At 44.2% G+C, this 15,508-nt stretch overlaps 3 protein-coding genes and 2 long non-coding RNA genes across 13 annotated transcripts in view; 2 read left to right on the forward strand and 3 right to left on the reverse strand.

Annotated features, from left to right (window-relative positions):
• The window catches only part of LOC132446821 (rho GTPase-activating protein 23-like), a 44,363-nt gene extending 41,146 nt beyond the window's left edge, over positions 1–3,217 (forward strand). For 6 of the 7 annotated variants that reach the window (XM_060037289.1, XM_060037286.1, XM_060037285.1 and 3 more), the window contains 2 exons: positions 683–714; positions 1,005–3,217. In XM_060037289.1, coding sequence (XP_059893272.1) covers positions 683–714; positions 1,005–1,931 — 959 coding nt within the window. In that variant the 3' untranslated portion in view covers positions 1,932–3,217. The remainder of the gene's footprint in view (positions 1–682; positions 715–1,004) is intronic. The other variant, XM_060037292.1, reaches the window with a different exon arrangement.
• On the reverse strand, positions 374–865 carry LOC132446823 (uncharacterized). Its single transcript, XR_009522967.1, has 2 exons — positions 634–865; positions 374–574 (listed from the first exon to the last, which is right to left on the reverse strand). It is a non-coding gene; the product is annotated as an uncharacterized LOC132446823 (long non-coding RNA).
• A 920-nt stretch (positions 3,218–4,137) lies between the features above and the next one.
• On the reverse strand, positions 4,138–8,878 carry acbd4 (acyl-CoA binding domain containing 4). The gene is made up of 11 exons (XM_060037293.1): positions 8,671–8,878; positions 8,424–8,566; positions 7,760–7,880; positions 7,219–7,303; positions 6,908–7,028; positions 6,382–6,549; positions 6,047–6,144; positions 5,680–5,869; positions 5,361–5,569; positions 4,849–4,908; positions 4,138–4,615 (listed from the first exon to the last, which is right to left on the reverse strand). The coding sequence occupies exons 1-11, from the start codon at positions 8,673–8,675 to the stop codon at positions 4,487–4,489; spliced, it is 1,329 nt and encodes a 442-aa protein (XP_059893276.1). The 5' UTR covers positions 8,676–8,878; the 3' UTR covers positions 4,138–4,486.
• Positions 8,879–9,681: 803 nt separating this feature from the next.
• The window catches only part of LOC132445996 (1-phosphatidylinositol 4,5-bisphosphate phosphodiesterase delta-3-A-like), a 24,932-nt gene continuing 19,105 nt past the window's right edge, over positions 9,682–15,508 (forward strand). For both annotated transcript variants that reach the window (XR_009522756.1, XM_060036028.1), the window contains exon 1: positions 9,682–10,173. Coding sequence is in view for 1 of the 2 variants with exons in the window: in XM_060036028.1 (XP_059892011.1) it covers positions 10,086–10,173 (88 nt within the window). In the remaining variant the exon portion in view is untranslated. The remainder of the gene's footprint in view (positions 10,174–15,508) is intronic.
• LOC132445997 (uncharacterized) lies at positions 10,717–12,756 on the reverse strand. Of its 2 annotated transcripts, none has more exons than XR_009522758.1 (2): positions 11,035–12,756; positions 10,717–10,958 (listed from the first exon to the last, which is right to left on the reverse strand). It is a non-coding gene; the product is annotated as an uncharacterized LOC132445997 (long non-coding RNA). The 2 variants fall into 2 exon arrangements; XR_009522757.1 differs by having other exon boundaries at positions 10,717–10,967.

Below are 15,508 nucleotides of genomic sequence, written 5' to 3' on the forward strand. Positions count from 1 at the left end.
TATGTACATAGAGAGTGTTTGTGCGTGTTATGTGTGTATGGGTTCAAAACACTTGGGTCCATTCGCTCATTGACTTTGTTGGCTTTTGGTTTTTGTTTTTTACCAGCATTTTGTCTGCCTCATATTTAATGTCATAATAATTATGTTTTGTGTCATAATAATATTGTTTTTGTCCTACAAAAGGAGACACATTAGCCATATTTGCTTCAATCAGGTTCAGCTCAAATTGCCTTTAGAAGATAAATGACCAATTCATGACAAGCAATCTGCCTATTAGGCTTTTTATTTGAAACATAGAACCATAATGGATAGCTGAAGCAGTAATTAAGAAACACCTTTGTGTTTAGTGAGAAGCCTATTTTTCAAAGTGAAAACAATTAAGCTGAAGCTATACAGATTTGTGTTTGCTTCAACTGTGAATTTGTTAGCTGAATTAACAAAAGACAGGTCAATACAAATACAATTATCATTCCTGTAATGGTGGATTTCTTTGGAGCATTTATGGCTGGTGTTCCTCTATGATGTTGCTTCACTATGTGATTTGTGCTTTGAACAGTGTGGATAGTGATGCACACTACATGCTAGTTCACATGCTACCAACGGTACCTCTGTGGGCTATACTGAAGATGACACGCTAACCTAGCTTCATTTCGTTCTGTTCCCCTTCTTTCTGTTCTGACAGATTCCACCACCAGCGATTCAGTTAAGTCCAAGGTAAAACAAATAAATAAATGTTTATGTTAAACACTCAACCAAAAATTACAAAAAAGCAATCATAGGGGAAATGGACAGTGAATGTCTTGACCCTTTGAATGACTTTGAAGTGAATAAGCTAGGTGTCTAGGTGATGATAAAGGAGACTGTACTATATACTGGATAACATGGTAATGTAAGATCAAGTCTTTCCTCCACGAGACCATAAGGCTATTCCTGGATGCTTTTAGACAATATGAAACGGCTCTTCTCACTCCTGTTGTTTCCTAACACCGACCCGTGTGTTACAGCCATCGTCGGGTCCCAAGAAGGACATGAGCACCAGGGAGTTCCTCTCCATGTCCATCATGTCCGCGGTGACCAGGAAGCGTAAGAAGAGCCCCAGCCTACACCCGGCGGGGGTTGGCAGCAGCAGCACGGACGACGACTCTGAGCACGAACCGGTCAAAACCAGCAACTACGGCGGCTCGGAGCAGAGAGAGCATGGAGACGGGGACGAGGCCGCACAGGAGACGCCCACGAGGTGCGACCCTTCGAGGCGAGAGGAAGGAGGGGAGGCTGCCGAGGACTGCGTCCGCTGCGACGGAGAGAAGGCGGAGAAAGGGACGCAGAAGGAGGAGGTGAAGAGGCGAGGCGAAAGGCCCGTGCAGCCCCGCCCCAGCAGTTTCCTTTACTCTCATTATTATCAGTGTCCGACAAGGCTTCATGCGAGCTGCCAGAGACCCCTGTACGGAACCAGTCCTTTCCAGCACCCCAGGCCCCGATACCTGGCCAAGCCACTGCCCGTGATCCCCTCCTGGCTGCCTCCCGGAAGGCGGTGCCAGAACCCCGGCCTGCAGACCAGACAGGAGCCCGAGTGTAACCAGCCGGTGTCCGTCCGATACCGCACGGCGAGAGAAGGGCGAGAGAGAGCGGTGTCTATGAACCTGGACCTCGAGATGCATCAGGCGGAAGATTGGAGAGGAGAACGGGTGGAGGTTATCAGAGTCATCGAGGGAGTGCCAAGGGTTTTCGGTGCACCGCAGGGCTCCATTCTCAGTCCTGTGGCGATTCAACAGAGGTTGGACAGACTTCGTTCTACAGCAGCGGAGGCCCCGACCCTCTCTCCTCCTTCCTTGGGATTCATGGATCCAGATGCCGTGGTTGTCCTCAGGAAGTCGTCCATGGACTCCCGGGACAAAAGGAGAGCATTCCGTCGCCACACAGTAGTGGTTTGACTCATCTGGTCTTGGGTACAAAATCTCTTCAACCACGATTTGTAAAGAAACTGGATCTCCGACGTTGCAAGGTTTGAAGCCTGATGCCTCACTTTAGGACTTTGTAATATCAAGTTCAAGTCCTTAATTTCAACGTGTGGATGTTATTTGTATTAAGGTTCCTCTTGTATGCTTCGTTGATATTAAGATGTGAGCGTCGTCACACGACGCTTGGAGCTACTGCGGTTTTAAAACTGCATGACTGATCAAATAATTGCCATGAGGGTTCACTTTCCTACTGAACGTTTTTGAAACTGTTTAGATAAAAGCTTTTTACACTGAAGCAGTGAAATTCAGATTTTTTTAATACTGTTTTGGAATTAACCTCTCCATATTTAGCGATATAAATAATTGGCAATTGATTACAAATAACATGAGGAAGCCTTATGAAACATTTGAGATCCACATTCATCAAAATGATGCAGACGTCACGTCACCCTGTTGTGACCCCAGAAGAGATGTTAGTTATTCATTGTTGTACAGATGCAGGGCCTAAAATAGTTTCAGCAGCACTGAAACTATAATAAGCCCAGTTGTCAACTCAGCAATCAGTCCTTTTTTATATATTCAGTTTGATCCTAACACAATATTTGTCCCTTTTGCTTCTGTCATGTCGAGGTATGAGATTGGTCTGACTCACTAGCAAGAGAGGGGGCATAACATCCATCATATCACATGATCAACCCCACCTAAACCCAACCCAAACATTCCACATTTGTGTGCGCTCATCCAGAGATTTACAGTAGAAACAGATGTGTCACATGAATCATCAAGCTACTAACTGTATATCTTACCTCTATATCTATATATAGATATTGATATATCTATACACACACACCACACATATGCCAAGAGACACTCCAACTTAACAGTGTCAGTATTAATCAGATCATATGAGGATAACAAACCAACAGAACAGACATTTTAAAACCATGAATACCTTTGTCTTACTTTATTACTTTGTCCCTAGTGGAATTATTGCTTGTTTCTTAAGTTCCTACCCTATTGAACCTATTGTTTATCCGTATGACCTGGTGGTGCAACCACCGGTAGACCATGTCTTCCTAAAGCCGACTCCTAGTCATGTTTATCATATCTGAAACATGTGTGTATACTTGTGCCCTGGTGCATGTACTCTATGTACTTGGATGACTGTGCGTGGACCAATTTTGTAACCGTTGTACAAAGCCTTGTTAAGTTAACCTGTGTACATTATACATAATATATTAAATTATTTGTTTTTGAAACCAACGTGTTTGTTCCTTTCGCCACAGAGTAAGTGCGATCATTCAATCATAATGTCTGTCAAATTTCACAGAGGCTTCCTCACGTGATTAACACTGTCGCTCATAACAATAATTATTAGTTGCATCTGCTTTTGTTTCACTGCATGGAATGTTCAAAGTTCGAAGTTCAAAAATACTTCCATATATATATATATTGTCCCCCAATGGGGGACAATATATGTCTTCAATATAGTGTCTTCACTTAGCCTAACCCTACCCCTAACCCTCCCCATGTACATTAAACAAGCAGACCCATAAATTGTTATTAGTGACACCTGTGTTTGTTCTGCGACGCCACTGTGAAAATGGTTCTATAATACATATATATCCTGATGATGAATAGATTGTTGTAATAAGTTTAGTTTGACACACCAAGGCAGTTTGGCAGGTGGTTTTGGAATCGCTGCATTTTGTGGCGATTCACTAGTGTGGGGCCGGTGACTCGTTGGGGGAACGAGCTACACCTGAGCTACCCATGCCAGGGGCTATAGATTGGGCCTGGCTGCAGGTCTTCGGTCAGTTCTGTGTTGGAGCTGAAAACACCTTTAAATGTCTCTTCATGAAAGCATACCGGTGGATATTCTATGTTGCTCTGGGTTTTTAGTGTGGGTTTTTATATTTTCCTATTTAATTATGATGACTTTGTGGTCGTGGTGTAAGCTAACCGCATTACTAGCACAAACCTATTCCCCATGTCGCTTTTCCGAATCTGTAAGGGCTCAGTGAGCAACTCATTTATTTAGAATATTAACGAAACTCTTAACGGGAACAACTTTTCTATGAGGTGGGTGGATTGGGATATAGTAGTGCAATATACCATATGGCTCCCTAATTCATCACTTTTTGGATTAAAAGCAAAAACATATAAACACAAAGGGGTATATATTATATTCTTGCTGGGATATCTGTTTTATTGTTTCCATTGTCGTCCAAACTTCAAATACAGATCTGCAATCGTCACTTCATCACAATCAGAACCTATGTACAATCAATTAAGAATAATTTAATAACAGGTTTTTTAAAGTTGTGTTTTACAAGGCGAGACAAATCCTGAAACATCTCTTCACATCATTTCCAGTGTGTCCACTAAATTCATTCCCTTGACCCTTCCTACTGCTGAGTTTGCGCAAAAGACCCAAGTTCCTTCTCTTTCTGAACACACCACACCATTGCACTGAGAAGGGTCACTGCGGTCTGGGCAGCACAGTACGTCCGACCCCTGGGGGCCCTTCAGGAGGACACACAGCCTCTCTTCTGGGCCCGCCGCAGCAGCATCACGAGGCCCTGGGCCACCAGGGGCCACATGAGCAGGAGCAGCAGGGTGTGGCCCGACACGTCGAACGGCCACCATTTCTCCCCCTGGAACGATCCGAAAGACAACGCTGTTATAATGGCTGTTATTACACGGCTTTGTTTAGATGCTCGATTCTGATTGAGTCGATTACGTAATTCTTTATTACGGTCTGTTGTTTCTGAATAGCAGACTATGAATGACTATAGAATCTAACAGCCTGTTTATCTTGCAAAAGATATATATATTTTGTTTCTTCCAGAGCAGCAAGCTAGATAATATGAACTACTGCTGCACTGACCTCCGGTGAGTTTGAGGCGTTTGCACACTGGGAGCACAGCGTCCAGTCCTCGTTCTGGGCCTGTTGAGACGGACAAACACACGTTACCACAAAAAGCAGGCAGCAGAAACACACCCGGTCGGGCCCCCTGTGCAGACCAACTATCAAGACGTTGACCCACTATCCAGTTTTCCATTGTTGTATGAAACAATAAATATGGGGAACATGTTCTTTGGGTGGTATTTTTAGAGAATGTGCACATTCACAATCTTGTGCCATTATTATATCCAACAGACGCACATTATTAGGACTTGGAGCAATGGGACAATCCAAACGATTTAAGCAGAAGCTTTCAATTTCTGGCCTTCAAATCGGAATGCGTACAAATCCATCTCTTAGCCCCAGATCTAGCCGGTTGCATCAGGGTTTGTGGGGTGCGACTGGGGTTTCCAGACACATTTCCCCGTAACCCCTAACCGTAGCAGTGTGGAGGAGTATTAAGAACATTAAGGCTTCAAGCCAGCACTGCCTACGTGTGCCGCGGCGAGATGCTCCACCGCCTCCAGACGCTCCATGACGCTGCGCATGTCCTCCCTCAGCCGCCGCAGGGCCACCACGATCTGCTGCTGCAGCTGGGCGTCGTGCAGCCGCTCAGCCCCGCCCTCGGGACCGCCCCTGCCGCCCCCGCCCATATTAGGAGCCCCACGACCGGGAGGTCTGGGGCTGCCAGGAGGGGCGCCACCTGTGCGGGAAAAAAATACTGATTTAAGAATAAGACGAGCCTGGGGTTTATACCAGATGTGTAGGATTTAGATATTAACTCGCACACACACACATATAACACACACTTACGTTCTCTCCAGCCCTGCTCGGGACCGCCTCTCCCACTGTGACTCCTCCTCCTCCTCGGGCCTTTGTCCTCCCCCGCCCCCTCGCCACCTTGACCCGACCCCACCTGCGTTGCCCCGGCAACGGTCTCGTGGCTCCAGGGCTGGTGTGACGAAGGGTCCGAGTGCCCGTTCTGGAACCCGTTGGTCTTGATCTGTGGAGGGACGCGCACGTGGCAGGTCATTCACACGAGCTGCTGCTAATCCCTGACGGGGACATTCTGGTGCTGTTCATACACGTCATTACACTGCGATGTTAATTCACTTCTCCGAAGGCTGAGAACAGGGTCAGGGATCGACCGGACCGGAGTGGTTGAGAGCACACGTCTTGCCTTTGTGTTGAGAAGTTGCTCCTCTGAATCCAACGAGTCGCAGAAGATCTCGCTCTCCGAGTCGCTGGTGGGCGCCAGTCCCTCAGACAGCCCGGAGTCTAAACAGAACACACGCCACGCACGCAGAGACAGCCGGAGTGAAGCCATGTCACACCAAGAAGTTACATTGAAATGTGCTTAATAATACACAATGGATGGTCAATCGATTTATTGTCAATAGGTAACTCATAATAAGATGTTTTTTTTCATGGTAGGAGTTTGAACCTGTTTTCCTTACTTAACGTGTGTGGTGTCGTGTTGTGTTTTTTGTGCGTGTGTGTATCTGTGTGTCTGACCATTCAGTGGGTTGGCTGACAGTTCTGGTGACTCTGGTGACTCTGGGACCCCGGGGCCTGTCTCTAGAGAGGGAGCAGCCAGATCTTCAGCCTCCTCATGTCCCTCATCTTCATCTTCACTCATCTTCATGTCTTCTGGGTATTTCTCCGGCCTGCTGCCATTCACACCTGACACAAGAGGATCAAACATCACACACATGACCCACAAGCACATTCATTGTCTAAGTGCATTATCCTTATTATTTTAAGTGACAATCTCCAACATTTTCATGTAAATAATCGCAACATAATTGTGATTGCGCCTAAGGCCTGTGGATGAAACTCCTTGCATTTGAGGTAATATGGATTATGAACTGTGTGCGAGTAATGACACAGTCATAATCTTATCATTAATGCGCCATAAAAGGGCCATAAACCTGAGCGACGCGATAAGTCCACATCTTCATCACATGACACCACACCCTACAGCACCTTTCAAAGAAAAACAATAACACTGGCTTATTGCCCAGCCCTGGTCAGGACTGACCTTGGCGGAGGTCTAGAAGTTCCTGCGGGGGGAGAGGCATGTCGTCCACCACCAGGTAGAGGGGCTCAAAGTGATGGATGAGGGACGCCGTCTTCTCGTTCACCGGCAGCGTTTCCAGGACCTGCCGAGTTCACAACACGTCAAGTATTTCCAAATATCGAGGGCATCGGGACGAGTGGGTCGGTACGCGCCCCCCCGAGCGACCACTCCTTAAACCAGCATGCGTCACGTGCACCGAAGCAGGACAACGTCCAACGAAGGCCGTTTCATGGGTGCACTGCACCGGGTCAGGGAGGACCTGCAGGACTCACCTCCTTTGCTACTTTCTTCATTTCATCCACGTAAGTCGCCATGGCGCCTTCACTGCTCATCCCCCCCATACGGCTCCATGCATCCCTGGGGATCCATCAGTTTAGGGTGAGTTTGGACGCATCGTATCGTGTCGTACAGAATTAGGGCGTTTTAGCAGACGCTTTTATCCAAAGCGACTTACATCGGTTAATACACACATTGACACACCGACGGCAGAGTCAACCGTGCAAGGCGACAGCCAGCTCGTCAGGAGCAGTTAGGGTTAAGTGTCTTGCTCAGGGACACATCAACACAGGAGGAGCTGGGGATCGAACTAGCAACCTTTACAAGACAAGACACCTTTACAAAAAGACATCTGCTCTACCTCCTGAGCTAAGCCGACCCAGCTGTAGTCCTATTGGTCCCTAAGTATTAAGAGTACAGTAGGTCTACAGCCTGTGGCCTGTCCTACAGACCCAGTTGTAGTCCTATGGGTCACTTGGTGTTGAGAGTAAAAACGGAAAACAAAAAAGGGACAAGCAGGTAGTGGTGGACACAGACCATTTGTAGCGGCCCACCGGATCCCAGAACCCGGGCCGGGGTTGGTTGCACGGCCCGCAGACGGCCTGCTTGTAGAGGCCGTAGAAGCGCAGCATGACCCTGTAGGACGGCTGGTAGAGCCCTACAGCAGCAGAGGGAGAGAGAGGCTTTAGCTCTGAGCTGTCAAACCCTCTCTGTGGAAGACACGTGGTTTATTGATGTTACTAGTTTATGAATGAAAAACTAAAACGTAATTACACTAGGCTATAAGGTCTATGTTGTTATACTATTATAAGCAATCAGTGTTGGTTTGCGGATATTATCAACGATTCAACTTTTACAATGTTGTCTTTTTAGCAGCAAGAGTGCAACGATCTACAACCAAGTAATTGCATTAATATTTAATGATACGGGTGACAGGTGTTCATTGTGGAGCCCGTTGCTGCATACATTTAGTTGTCAGGGCTTGTTCTCTAAAAGAGAACTTGTTATTCGATTCGGACAAAGTGAAACTGAGGCACCTGGCGACACACTTTAGGCTAATCCTTGCTGAAAACCGGATTGGGATGGAATTAGGTGAGGGTGCTGGACAGGAGGACTATCCATCTGAAGAGCTGTTACGTGGAGTTTAAGCCATTCGAATGAAGTGCAAACCCTGTACCAATAGACAAGTGCGGTAACATACCATTCTTAGGTAACTTTTTGATGACATCCACTGCAGCTTCAAAGCGTCTCTGGTGGTCCAGTGCGGGTTCGGCCACAGTGGGTACGGGCATGGCCGATAGTGGGAGGGTGCTGTCCGGTCTCCTCGGAATGTGGTAGTCAACACTACAACACAATAAATTAACATTTGCATGAGGTAGTGGAGCGATTTCCCCCGAAAGTCAGCGACTGGCCGCAGTGTATTAGTACATAAGATATTAGTCGCCTACCTCATTTGTATTGTCCTTTTACACTGTCCATAACCACCATGTGAACATGTAAACAAGAAAGATACACTAATCCCCAAAAGTCCCAAGGAGATCTGGTAAATGGGACTTATCAACGTAGTTAAAGATCTTACAAAAGTTAAGTTTATAGGCACTAACGTCGACTTGAGAATTGACTTGACCGAGAAAACACTTCCGTGTCACGTCATATGACAATAAACAAGCCCCGCCCATTCTACGTTTTGGGATACCAGAGATACTGGGGCTTCCAATTAATTCATTATTCATTTATTAATTCATTAGTTTGGTCTGTCATTAATTCTTTTTTTCATTAATTTACTCATAGATTCATCAATTAAATTCAATCAAAATGATACATACTTATATGCACAAACATACATACATAAATTAATATGTAGCCTATATATGAATCTGGTCAATGAAGACATGACTCAGATGGTTATTCTTAATCTGGTAAATAGTGAAATTTAATTTGTAGCACGCATGCGCAGCCCCACTATGTACAAAAGATGCGGCTACACCCACAGCCACCATGCGGCGCCAAAATAAATGGTGCAACTCCGTTAACTCACGCATACGCATGCAAGCATGCACGCACACGCACGCATACACGCACGCACACACACACACGCACACACACACACACACACACACACACACACACACACACACACACACTGACAAACACACACGCGCACACACACACACGCCCGCACGCACGCACACACACACACACACACACACACACACACACACACACACACACACACACACACACACACACACAGGCACACCTCTTGCATACAAATAATAAGTAATAATAAATAATAAACAAATGTAATCTTTTTTAATAAGACGACCAGACCAGTAATACATAGGTATCAGCTAGAGGGCGCTCTTCCAGAGGAAGAACGTCTTCTGATTTTCCCGGCATATGATACAGTAATGTGCTGCGCCATCATTGGTTCCTGTGGCTGGTTTGGTTGCCCTAACCTACTTCTATATTACAACTCGATGCCTGAGGCTCCGCATAAACATTATACACAGTGGGCTCCATACACATCACATCTAAACATCACGCACTGGTTATATCGTACTGGGTCGTGCAAGGGTGTCTCAGCCGAAGCGCACTGGTGATGTATAGAGATGAAGAGTCGTAATCGGGTTATTTAGTTACGCCGTCTCGGTTGCAGCGACCAGCCCCTTTGGTGACGTCATCGACCGAGAGGACGGGACTGTCTGCTGAACTCACGAGGCGCCTCCGAGCCCTCCCGGAGGATCTACACCACTCACGTCGGGTGTCAAGTGATTCTGCATTCTCACTGTAGTACCGTTACTACGACTACTGTAACACACGAGCACTTTGGTTTGATCAAACCATCGCGGTTCTCTGCACGATGTTGGGCAGCGGAAGCAAAGCGGCTACCAAGAAGAACGGAGCCGGGACCCCCGAATCGAAGTCTATCGACCCTTTGCGAAATCTCGGTGAGTTGCATTGGGACGTTAATGTGAATGCAGCACTGTCTGCTTTGACTGGATGAGTGGAGGAGATAGTGAATGGGAAGCATGCTGCTACCTCTACTGAGCCGGCCAGTCTGCAGGACCGTTATGAGCCCAGCTCCCTGATTGTCTTTGTTTTCAAACTATCCTTTAAAGGAAATCCAAATTCAATGATTATTCAATGATGATGATAATGACCTTCCTATTATTGATATTATTATAATTTTTTTAAAATCATAATTATACAATTCTAATAATTCTTATATGATGTTATTATATTATATTATTATATCATACATATAATTCTAATATTTTTTATAATTATAATAAAAATAATGATGTTGTTTTTGTTTTTGATGAGTTGAAGAGTTTGGCTCAGAGAGAGAGAGAGAGAGAGAGAGAGAGAGAGAGAGAGAGAGAGAGAGAGAGAGCGAGAGAGAGAAAGAGAGAGAGAGAGAGAGAGAGAGAGAGAGAGAGAGAGAGAGAGAGAGAGAGAGAGAGAGAGAGAGAGAGAGAGAGAGTATGTGAGTGTGTGTGTGTGTGTGTGTGTGTGTGTGTGCTGACTTTTCCTCTGTAAACAGTTACAGCTACAACCAACATTTGGCTGTGCAAAGAATATTTCCCAGGCCATGAATATGATATAATATGATACAGTATGTAATATATATCTTATATGCATATATTCTCAACATTCAACTAATGTCCTCCTCCATAAATCAAAGCTAAATCAAATCAAAATTCAACTACTGCTTCTTCTACTACTACTACTACTACTACTACTACTACTACTGCTGCTACTACTACTACTACTACTACTACTACTACTACTACTACTACTACTACTACTACCCTACACAACTACTACTACTAATAATACTTTTATCTAGCACTATGTTTGCACTCTGTCGTTCCATATATCCATAGCTTCTTTTTTTTGGAGGCAAATATTTGTCCATTTAGCATGGTCTGTGAAAAATATTAGCCTAATTCTGGCATTGAAAATATCATTGATTTGTCTGTTCTACCATGGGAAGATGTTGTGACCGAATATACTTTCTAGATGTGTAGATGGGGGCCAACGACTTTCTTATAACATGTAAATTAATAATTATTTCCTTTTATTTTATTATTCATATCTAACATGTTGTTGAAAGTCTCTGTTGATACATGGTTTATTTATGTTCATTGTATGAATAGCGTTTATTGAACAGCAAGTTAGCTTTGGCAGAGACACTATCCTCTGTGGCGTTCCACTGTGGTTCAGAAAAACAAACACTTTTGTTGTTGTTTTTTAAATGAAAAATCATCAGTCATGGAGTTCCCTCAAATGTACAGTATCCAGCATGCTCCAGACACAATATTTGTCTGCTTTGCAGGGGGGAAACTCGTTTTGCTGTTAGTGGTTCCCAAGGCTCTTCCTTCTGGTCATTCAAGTTGGAACGATGAACTCGTGAATAGACTCAAGTGGTAGATTGCATCGTTTTATATTGGACGACATATGGAGGAAGAGTGTAGATATCAATGTGTTTAATAGGGGATGCAGTGAAAACATTAGGGATGCGCATCGATTTCAAAAGGGTTAAGGGCTCAATCTCTGAAAACCGCAATTATTTTGATAATCATGGCCGTTATCAAAAAAATCGAATATGAAACATACTCTGAGTGTACGATCAACATGCCCCAAACATGCTCCAAGTGTTGTTCCCCAGTCAATCATTTCTAGAATGTTACTTTCAGTGCAATCGCTGTGTTCAGTATAATAACACTTGTATTAATGGTTTAGCTATCTGCTTTTCGTCTAATAATTATCTTAAGGTTGACTTCAGCATTAGGCTTTTCGATTGTCTGCATACTGGATACAAATTCCTGTTGCTTAATGACTGCCTTCGGCTCTGGCTGCTTCTTCTCTTCTCCCTCCTTTGCGCGCCACCCTGGAGATATCACCAAAAGGCACCCAAAAACACATAAAATAGAGCTGGCTATTAATAGCATAGGGTCAGGATATATGAATAGGATATTAAGAAAAAGTTTGCCATTTGATTCTGAACAATAGCAATACTATTTCTTTATCACCAGTTCATGGTTTTTGACGGGGCAGGGTAGCCATTTCACTCATTGAATGCAACAAAGTAAAGCTTGTTCCAATTCATAAGGTACCCTAGCCAATTCATATGGACTAGTGCAGACTAGAACTGCACTATCGTGGACTTCAGTAGAAGAAGTTGAATGTTACCTGAAAGCTTGCTAGTAGAATGTCATTCAGGATGATTAGACTTGTGCGCCAGAGTCAAATGGAGGTTGATTGTTTGTGACAGGAGTTTTGTCGGGCCCCCTCTTTCCCCATTGAAAGGCAGATATATAGACCAACAACCGTCTGTGAATCATTCCTTAAATATTGGAAACCGCAGGAAAAGGGAACTTTTGCTCAAGAAGATAAAAGGGCAGGGGCTCAAACCCCTAGTGGACTTCCATGTCTGCACTTGCCTGAAACACATTGTGCTGTGTGCCTACATATGCCAACTGAAGGGGAAAGCCATTTGTTCCAAATCTAGTCCAAGAACACACATCAAGCTGTAATAACGATTTCCCTGTAAGAAAAGGTGTGTAGCAGAGATTTACATGTGGCATGGGCTTACAAATCACTATCTCAAATTTGCCTGAATGTGTTGTTTTTCTTGGGGCGTGTGGGGGTGTATACTTGCTCCAAGTAGCAGGACTTTGTTGTTTTAGGAGTGACCAAGCTGTTTCCAGCGAACAGTCAGTCTCTTGTGTTCACCGTGCGCTCCTGTTCCACCAACAACAGCTTTAGCGCAATGTGTGTAAGAGGCACAGAGGATTTATTAATTGTTTCAACCTCTTTTTAGCCCAAGATTATGTTTGTTTGTTAAGCACTGACAACTGAACAAACACTGAAGACAAACACGCACACGCACACACAATCACACACACACACACACACACACACACACACACACACACACACACACACACACACACACACACACACACACACACACACACTCAGAATAGCTCAGTGTTAAAACACTCACACAACCTTAATGTGTGGCAAACACCACTCTCGGCCAACGTTGCTGACGAGGATAAGATCAGATTGTTTTGACCAAAATATTGAAGACCGACGTTTCTAAACAGACGTTGCTGCCAAGTGGGACAGAGGAACAGGTTGACATTTCAACAGATGCTTATGACAGCATGGGCAACAAGGAACACACAATTCCCTGTGCCTGTTACCAGGGTATAAGAGAGAGGAGAGATGATGTACGAGAGCAGTTTCTGCTGCTGGGTTCCACGTAAGCCGTGGTCAGGCCAGGGCAGTGCGTGATCCCTTGGTGTAATCATACTCTAAATAGGTATATTCTACAACTATTGTGTTTCTTTGCATGTAATCCTTGACGCAATATCGCATTAAGGAATGGCCAAGACACCAGGAGGAGGGATACAAATTAGTGATATAAGGCTTGTGGTACCAGTGAAGATTTGGATCTGGTTTTAGTCAGTCGTCCATGTATAGATAAAGGCTTTGTTTAAGATTCACATGAAGGCTGTACACAGACTGATGAGAATGTGTCAAACAAAAGAGGCTGAAACTGTTCTGTGGTAGTGCCCTGCAAACAAATAATTTTTTTGGAACTGCTTATATTCCTAGGTTTCATTTCTTGTTTGTCCTACCTTGAGGAACCAACCAAGATCATACAACCAAGAACAGCTTTCATTTCACATTCCACACTTCATGAGGACTTTAACAAAATGTTACTATATGATGCCTCATTATCAATACTACTGCAATATTTAACCCATCTCACGAGCCAAGGGTTCCATTGCATCACCACATCCTCCTACGCAACTTGTTTGGTAAAGACCTGTGATGACCTCATGCGGTCATGGTGTTATCACATGATAACAAGAAATCAGAGAGGGAGGCATATGTCATTTTCTATTCATTCCTTGTAGGTGGATCATTACGTTGTTCTTGGGAACCTCAAACTAAAAGTTATCAAATAGTTATTCATGAAGGGTAGAGCCAGACTTCGTACATTGCAATATTTGGTGAACAAAAATCGATGGTAGTGCAAGTCCTGCTCACCTACTAAACACTTTGTGTTGACTTAAAAGCTAGAAATTCATGTGTTGGACTATTTGCACAGCATCAAAATACAGTTCTTCATTTAAATATTCATGAATTTGAGCAATGGTCGACCTGTGGGTTTTATTCTCTTCCTGATAGCTCCATACATTCATAGTTTTGTCTATTTCAAACAAACACAATTAGATTAGGTTCTTCAATCCTTTGGAGAAACCTATAACCTGATCTCCTTGGTGACGTGTGATCAGACACACAGAGCTAACTGCTGTACGTAGCACCATTATGTGATTTGTTGACATCAGTTATCAGGAATTACTAGCACCTTGCAACATTCGGGCACGTCCACACGCTCAAGAGTCAAGACAAATCGCTTGTGTCAATATTAGTTTCTGCTTTGACACAAAGCAAGGCACTGAGCTTTCACTATGGAAATGAAAGCTTGCTGCAGGGAAATGAAATAAAGATAACACTAAACTCAGCACATTCAACTAATTTAAAAAGTGAAGTGCTTCTTCATCTGTGGGGCGCTGGTTCCTTGGGGTATCTCCTTGGTGGGCTATATGTAAGTTCAATACAATTTCACGTCAAAAACTTTGCTTTAAGTGTTGAACATAATCCATTATGATTTTCTGTGTTGGAGGAGCATCTCTATACTTCAGAGCAAAACATTGTCCAACATAGACTTGTTTACAGTCAGCAGCCTCTGCTTTTCCCTTTCAATGTATTAATTTTGCGGCGAAATGCGATACAGATCCCCAGGCTTTACCCGCTAAACATCATCATTTAGCTGATTGGTATGGGGCCTAATCTGTCCTCCCCTCCACCACAGGAACAGCTGACCCTCCCTTGCTCCTCAAACATGCTCTTTCTGTTCCTGCATTCCCATCATGTTCCATCTATTTCTACGCCATGTTCTTGAAGACCAACGCGTCTGAATTACAGTGTTCCTATACGAACCAGCCCAGCAGATGGATTTACATCAACCTCTAATTTGACTCGCTGCTGCCCCACCCTCTCCTTCTCTCCTCACCCGTCTCGTCTCAGCTCCTCTCCTCCTCTCCTCTCTCCTACTTTCTCATCGCCGCTCTTTTTTCTCTCCTCTCAAGGAAAGTAAAATGCTTTCAATGTACAACGTTCATGGTTAGTTGTTGTTTTATTGGTTACTTATTAGCTTTTTGTTAGTTATGAGTAAGTTAATAAGTAACATAAAAATAA

Source organism: Gadus macrocephalus, chromosome 18 (assembly GCF_031168955.1).
Source record: "Gadus macrocephalus chromosome 18, ASM3116895v1".
Lineage (NCBI taxonomy): Eukaryota > Metazoa > Chordata > Actinopteri > Gadiformes > Gadidae > Gadus > Gadus macrocephalus.